Source organism: Miscanthus floridulus, chromosome 9, assembly GCF_019320115.1.
Source record: "Miscanthus floridulus cultivar M001 chromosome 9, ASM1932011v1, whole genome shotgun sequence".
Taxonomy (NCBI): domain Eukaryota; kingdom Viridiplantae; phylum Streptophyta; class Magnoliopsida; order Poales; family Poaceae; genus Miscanthus; species Miscanthus floridulus.
In genome coordinates, this window is record NC_089588.1 from 63,742,578 (window position 1) to 63,750,329 (window position 7,752).

The following is a 7,752-nucleotide window of genomic DNA, read 5'->3' on the forward strand; positions in this document are numbered from 1 at the left end:
TAGAGGCAGAGAAGCAGCAGTCGGCAATGGATGACGTCAAGCGCGCGCACACCTCACTACAGCTTGGCTCGGAGCGTGCGTGTGACACACCCTTAGCCTCTCTCGTTTTCAACAGAAACACATATAGTTCACCTATTTAAGTTGAGTCAACGTTTAATCAAAATATCATACGAAACTGAAACTATATCACACCTAGCATTTAACTAGTATATTACCCGTGCTAACGCTACGATGATATTTAAGACAACACAAATTAAACACCAAAATGATGTATATGCTTTGGTGATTTTTAAAAATCATCGATCACATATTATATATTAGAATAAAAACATGATTCTGATGACAACCTGACATACCAAATAAAGATTACTTGCGTGACAACAATGACATCAGAGTGCGGTGGTACTCTCTAATTACATTCCTATATTTTCCTTTATAAATAATTATATTGCAACTCCACTAATTTAAAACCACCACGAGCACTTTGATCTTCTTGTTGCACTTTATCTTTGATCTTCATTTTCGTCTCATCTAGTAACTTTCGTGCTTATTGTTCTGAAAAGACAAAGAAATTAAAGCTGCATACATTAGTGCAGACCCTAGAAAATGGAAACTTATTGTATATCCTCAACTCCTCGTCGTGATAATACAGGATGGTAGGAGGAACTTATTGTATATGCCATTTAGTTTTGTTTCACGTTTCATATAATTTTATTAATATTAAGAAAAAAAGGCCTTAAATACTCCTACAGTTCTGCTTCACAGGGCTGCTAAAGTGACATAGTTCCACTGCATAGTGCTTCTAAACACTTAAAAGCTATCAAAAGGAGAGATTAAATCAAGGGGGTAGAGAACATTGATTATCTGTCTCACTTTCAGTAAACATGTTTGAAACTACAGTATCATCTAGACAGTAGGGTTATTATCTCATAGATTAAACTGTAACAGTGCAGCAGTAAGCCATGTAGACTGGTTTTTTTGGTCTTTATTTGTTTTTCAGTCTCAGAGCGTATTTCCTGTGCATTCCTAAGTTTGTGTATGCCCACTCAGAAGCCATGAATTTTGATAGAAAGATAGAAAGAGAAGGAAACAGTAAAAAAACACTGAGTATAAATATCAAATAATGTCATATACTGCTAACTCATTAGTAAATAAAATAAAATATTATGCTCGGCAAGAGTATTCAATAGGAACGATTCTATATCTTGCACTTCAGCAAAGCTTATCAGCCATAGCATAAAAAGATCTGCAGCTTAAGACAGAAGAAAGCATACATGTATCTTTGCCAGTAATGCATCTGCAGTCCTTGAGCCAGCTGAGCAATCTTGGCCAGCAGACTTTTCCAGTCCTTGAGCCGGCAATGGCAGAACCACATCTGCAGTTGGCTATCTGTGAGCACCAACTGCATGGACAGCTCGACCTGCATCATCTCGTTTGGATATGAATCATCTGCACCAACACAATGCAAACAAAATCCCCATGAAAACCACATATCGATCAAATACTCGCAAAACAAACCCGAAACATTCCGAATGATCAGTAGTGTATTCCAAATGATCAAATACTTTGTTAACAGACTCTGTCAAAGCACTGTAAACATGTGTCTGAGTGGTCTTACAATTGCGATATTCAAGTTCACATAACTGACAAAAACATATTTTGAACTATGTTAAAAGACCCAGAAACAATTAGAAGAGAAAGAAAACCTTTTCATGCAACTGCTCTGTTATTGCAACTTTATAATATGGAAGATTCTCTAAGAAAAGTAAACCTGCAATTAATTTTAGTGCCCTCTCCACCCTATCAGATAATTATTGCATCAGAGAACCATTCATTCAACAGAAGCAACCAATGTTTTTCTATGATGGGCAAATAGTATGTCATGAAATATGAGCACATTAATTGCTTAACTCATGGAAGGAAAATAAAATGAGGTTGACTCAAACCTGTTGCTGCCTCTTGTATCCTTGTGCCTGCAGCCACCATCCATGCGTACGTGTAGTCTCCCTTGTAGTGCCGAAATTGAATACAGCACATTGGCATCATCAACATGCTAAAATCGGATGAAGAAGCCCAACAACCCTAACCCAAATGGGCATAACAGCAATCTATATCCAAACAACCTGATTGTACAGGCCTGCAGCCGGTTCCAGCGCGGGACCCTTTCCCAACCTTAACGCAATGAGAAAATTAAAAAAAAATGAAATTGAATATATCTATCAATAATCAAACATATGGAATCATCTAACCTGAGCAGTGACAAGTACATGAACCTTACAAAATATATGCTTTAAAAAGATTCATCTCAGTCCATAGCTTCTTTTCACCAATTTTGTACAGATCTGAGGGGCTTGAATTTACCTAGCAGAGAAGCAGTGTATCATCATACAGACGGTCGAAAGCCTTTCCCCCGAGTAGGCAGTAGCAAACGAATTATTTGCATCTTCCATCTCTGAGAAATCAATACCGAGATTAATGAAATAAATAAAAAAATAAAACAAGATCACAAGTCAATCGGAAAGGGACAAAAAAAGAGAAGCCTGGCTGGCTGCGCGCTGGATCAACTTCGGTGGTGGACGTATAGGGACAGACCGTAGGTGGGGGACGTACTGAGCCGGACCGCCATCGCCAAAACTGCGTACGCCTCCTCCTGGGGCCATGGGCCGCCACCACCGTCCGTCGCAGATCTCGGTGGGGTAGGGGCGCCGCGTACGACGGAGCGGAGATGGGAGGATCACTGGCGCTGGTGCGGGTGACGGCGAGGCTGCGGGTGCCGGCGCCGATGGCGCGCGGCTAGGGCCGTGGCAGCCCACGTCGGGGAAGGATCCCACGCGCGAAGTGATACCGGCGGCATCAACAGAGACGGCCCGACATTTCTTTTTTTTCGCGGAAGAGAAGAAAATGGGGGTACGGGGATGGGAATCGAACCCTCGCCGCCTGAGCGCCGTGCCGTGCGGGTGCGGGTGCAGGGAGGACCGTTTGTATCCTGCGTGAGAAGCCAGCATCACACATGATATCGTGTTTGGGTATACGATTAGCATTTTAATGAAGATGAATTCATGTATGTATTTTTCAAGGTGCATAATAGTTGAAGGTTTTTAAGCTGAGGATGTTTTTTTTGAGAGACCTAGTATAATTTTCATTGGTCTATTATAGTAGAGATATGGATATTATGATTTATTTGATGAAATTGAATTAAAAATAGGCCAAACCCAAATTAAATCTAGGCTCCAAATTGTTTTTGAATTGGACTCTACACCGTGCATACACACGCTACTCTAACATATACGGGCATATGAGAGATTCTTCCCTATCAGATGATTTCTAAAATTTTTATTAAAGTTTTATTGTAAGATATTTTTAATCACTGTGCTATAAAAATGATTTTAAAATTACAAATATATAAAGATGTGTGTGTGCGCGCGCTTTACACAATAAATTTTGAGTTGCTTTCTTGTTCTTAAAAAATAAAATTAATTATACCTAAATATTCTTGAAATGATTCAAAATTTGAACCGGACGAATACTCCTATAACACTTTAAAAGATATTAGGTAGCGTACCCGTGCGTTGCTACAGGATAACTAAATTTTTGTACTAAAAATATACGGGATCACACGATAAGATACTAATACACATTTAATCAAAAAGCAAAGTTCGTGAAATGCCCGTGTGTTGCAACGAGAACAAAATAATGGCTGATTTTAATTTGGACATGTGTTGTTTTGTTACCAAAGAAAAAAAACTTGCTGCCAGGCTATCTTCCATAAAGGAGTCGGTCTAACAACCATGCCACACAAGAAGCTACGCGGCGCAGACATTCTGTCCACGATGACGGACTGGGCACGCGTAGAGGATGCTCGATTGCCCTTGAGCGTTTGATCTCAAGGCCTGGTTCATCCATCATCGAACTAGCTATGTGGACAAGCGCCTCCATTGACTTTCTTTTCTTCCATCCTTTTAGCTCTTTCTTGCTTTTTTGCATCAACTCAGGCTATCAAACAGAGGTTTCGAAGTTGAAACCACTGCAAGCAGTGAAACTAAAGAAAAAAAAGCAAGTGTAAAATTATTTCTGTGTTGTATGAAAGTTCGAACACCGAGACCAGGTACGCACAATTATTGCAAATTAGTAGATACAAAGCAATAACACATCAAAGATGTACAATTATTGCAAATTATTAGATACAAAGCAATAACACATTGAAGATGTAAGCATTGGTTATGTCTCCTGAAAGTTTGAATGACTAAGAATTGGCAAGGCAGGGTAGGAAATGATCAAATAATCAATAAAGAGAACTCACTATGAAGCTTTGACAAAAGACTCGAGTTACATATTTGGATTGACCCGACTCATTACTTTCCACCCATCTCTTAGAGAGGTGCTCTTGAAATATCCAATGTTCATCCGGGTACAGACGAGCGAGAGCTGGGATGCGTCACAATCTGGCAAAAGGTGCTCTTGAAATCTCCAATGATCATCTAAGTACAGACGAGTGAGAGCCAGGATAGTTATCTGCAAAGCGATGGCCCTTTTCAGAGCATGGACAACTGTGTGTGAGTTTCAGCACAAACTTAATGATAGGCTTGCCAGAGTCAATATCGCCTAGTTTTTTTATCACATGGATGTACAGAGTACGGTTGATATTAACAAGGCTAACCATACTCTCAGGTTTCACCTGAACCAGAGGCTGTTGGATTGTATCACAACCAATAATTGCAGATAAGCTTCAGCATACCATTTGACTAATAGCATGCAGAGATAAAGAGTGCTAATCACATTGAATTCGGATCTTGATTGATTTAGTAGAGGATGCATGATACAGAGAGACTGAATACTTCATAAATTAGAAGTGTTTCTGAAATATGCCAACAGATAAACGAAGTACTTCATCCTACAGAGTTCGAACCTTTTAGGCCTTTGTTTTTTTAGTATTACATATCAGTTGCTATTTTAGACACATAAATAATATTGCTCCCAATCAAGAGGAGTGAGCACTTGATTTGATGTAAATGGGTATCTGAAAGCCAAAGAAAAAAGAATATGACAGCAGTGTTGCCAAGAGAGAAAGATTAACATAACTGTAAAAGTGGAGGTGTGGCAAATCAGTAAAACACTGGATAACAAATAAGCACAAAAGCTTACTGTTGCACTTTGCAAGTCCCATAAAACTGTATTGCCATCTCTAAGATTATGGTTTGATTGTGCTGCGATACGAGCAACAAATCCAGGTGGAAGATGCAGGTTTTCTTTCTTCCCAATGAACTCTAGAACTTGGACAATATGGGAAGTGAAGAATGGTGTCAATCCCTAAAACTGATATAAAAAACTTGAAGCCTTCTGTGCTGTAGCAAAAATACAAGATTGACAAAATTAAAGGAGTGTCCCTCTCCATTTTCGTATTAGAGAAGCACAGACTACATATGCGATCAAAGTGCTTAGTACCTAATCATAAGGATAGTTCAATTGCTTTCTTAATTTACTTAAGTGACATCCTGAGTATTCAGACTGTTTTTTAAATGATTCAATCTATATATATGGTTTATTTATTCAAAAAATACTGCAATATCTGACATTTTAATGGTAGGTGAACCCAAATTGTACCACTAAATCTTCTAATTTGAAAATGGAAAAATGATGCAAACCAAAATATTATCATCTCCAAAGAAAAGCAAGTTGCAGGTCTAAGCAGGTATTCATCTTCACAAATAAAAATCATCAATTTGTAATTTGTATATAAAAAAGATTACTTCAATCTCGGGGCGTGGACATGAAAAACTACATAAGTGCTTCTTTTTTTTATATCTATCATTTATTTACTGAACCAAACCCTGCAGCTATTAGATGATTTTTCAATGTGTTAGTCCTAGCTGAATCCAAAGCACACGGGATAATACAATCTTAATTTCAAAGCATGTCGCACACATGAATCTCTGCTTAGCACGCATCTACAACCCATCCATACAATAATACCATGTAAATGTGCAAGATTTGGAATATGAGTTCTACAAACGAGACTTACAGGTGCTGAACAGAATGATGCTCCTGATCCCAGCAGCATGCTCCCAAGAGCTACTTAAGCCATGGAGGATTGAGCTTAGACGGGGCGATGCTGCATTCATAGAAAATCAAGTTCAGTGCACAGGAAGCATGAGGCTGAAAATCAGATTTTAGACCAAAAAAAACTCAGGGAATTTCATCAAACACGTTACCTGCAGAGACAATGATATCATGGAGACAGGCGGATGAACGACGTGCACGAGATGGGCCAGCCCCGATTGGATCTGAGTCCTGCTAGATTTGGCAGGCAGCCCTTGCCACCAACCGCAGCTCCACCTGACCACCTCCCCCAAACTCTTGTAGCTGAGCAGCGACGCCCCGACCTGCTCAAGACGATGAGAAGCGGGCGGGCGTGTCTGGTGTTGGAGGTCAACATCCATGACCGCCGACGACAGGGCGTTCTTGAAGCGCATCGGTGAGGAGTGGGGCAGCGTGGATGTTGGGGACAAGATACCGTATTCATCACTGTACATGACCAAAATGGAAACAATAAATCAAAAATCATTGGTACATTGTCTCAATCTTTATCCTACTATAAGAAATCAAACAAATATCACAGACATGGTCATGTGGTCAGGTCTATTGCATAATACATGTCTGCTCTCAAAATCCAGTGTAACCCAGCAGGTCGCAGCCTACAAAACCAAAAAAAAAATCACATTTAGATTGGTAAGAGAAAAATGAGAGAATAGTAGACCTAGGGGGAACTGATCTTAGAACAATAGATGCAGGATAAAATCAAATAGAGTAAGGATAGAGAGAGGGGAGTAAACCAGTGAGTGGATGGATCAAGGGAAAGCAGAGCCGCGCCAACCGTCTGTAGGAGCTCACGCGGGGGGTGGGGGGAGGGGGCCGACCGCACCGGCGCGCCGCCTGCACAGGTGCCGTCGCCTCACGCCCGTCGCTGCCTCGGGATGGAAGGAGAGAGAGAAAGGGGAGAGAAACAGAGGGGGAGGCAGGTGAGGGAGATATTTTCCTCTCCAACCAATCACACGTGGACATACGGTATGCTACAGTAAAGCGGCGGTGGGGGTAAAGGTGAACCACAAATCGAGAAATCAATGCCGTGCATTTGGAAACGTGGGATCGCAGCAGGCAGGCAGGATGATGGACCCACATTGGAATGTCGTACCAAAAAATGTCCATGCCTTGTTTTTTTGTAGGAGATAGTACACTGCATTAGCTAAAACTTTAGAGAGAAAATACCGCTCTACGAATTCCAAACACCTATCGCGGTAGCTCTCTCTCTTTTATTTATCTCAACCTCTGTCCTTTGTCTGTCTTTGCCCCGGGCGCCGCCGCCAACTCAACTCTTTCTCCCCAAACCCTAACCACCGCTGCCAGCCCCGGATTCGATTCCAATCCGATAGTATCCACGAAGGAGCCGGCTGCTGCCGCTACCGCCGCGCTATTCGAGGGCGACCCGGCATCATTCGATGCGCTACTCTCGTCGCTCCAACACCGTCTGCTACGCCGTGGAGGCCGCCTTCCACCGGCAGCGGGCCTCGCAGAGCCTCCCGTGCTGTGACTCACCACCTTGCTCGCGGCGCCCACCACCCGCGCCGATCTACGCACCATGGCGGTGGTTCTCTGCAAGATCCTCTCCCTGCACCAGTCAGGCGCGTCCTGCTACAACACGACGCATTCGTCTACGCCGACTCCGATCTAACCTCATCATTCACCTGTGACTTGTCA

General features: G+C 41.8%; 1 protein-coding gene and 1 long non-coding RNA gene across 6 annotated transcripts; both read right to left on the reverse strand.

Moving 5' to 3' along the window:
- Positions 1-331: 331 nt before the first annotated feature.
- LOC136482061 (uncharacterized) lies at positions 332-2,983 on the reverse strand. 5 transcript variants are annotated; one of them, XM_066479313.1, is made up of 5 exons: positions 2,611-2,983; positions 2,362-2,452; positions 1,947-2,172; positions 1,275-1,449; positions 332-555 (listed from the first exon to the last, which is right to left on the reverse strand). In XM_066479313.1, exons 3-5 carry the CDS (start codon positions 2,050-2,052, stop codon positions 528-530), a joined length of 309 nt encoding a protein of 102 aa, XP_066335410.1. In that variant the 5' UTR covers positions 2,053-2,172; positions 2,362-2,452; positions 2,611-2,983; the 3' UTR covers positions 332-527. The 5 variants fall into 5 exon arrangements, with proteins under 5 accessions (XP_066335410.1, XP_066335412.1, XP_066335409.1 ...); XM_066479315.1 differs by having other exon boundaries at positions 2,279-2,452; XM_066479312.1 differs by having other exon boundaries at positions 2,593-2,983.
- A 1,135-nt stretch (positions 2,984-4,118) lies between these two features.
- Positions 4,119-6,693, reverse strand: LOC136482062 (uncharacterized). Its single transcript, XR_010764946.1, has 5 exons — positions 6,619-6,693; positions 6,210-6,522; positions 6,020-6,109; positions 5,143-5,342; positions 4,119-4,528 (listed from the first exon to the last, which is right to left on the reverse strand). It is a non-coding gene; the product is annotated as an uncharacterized lncRNA (long non-coding RNA).
- Positions 6,694-7,752: the final 1,059 nt, after the last annotated feature.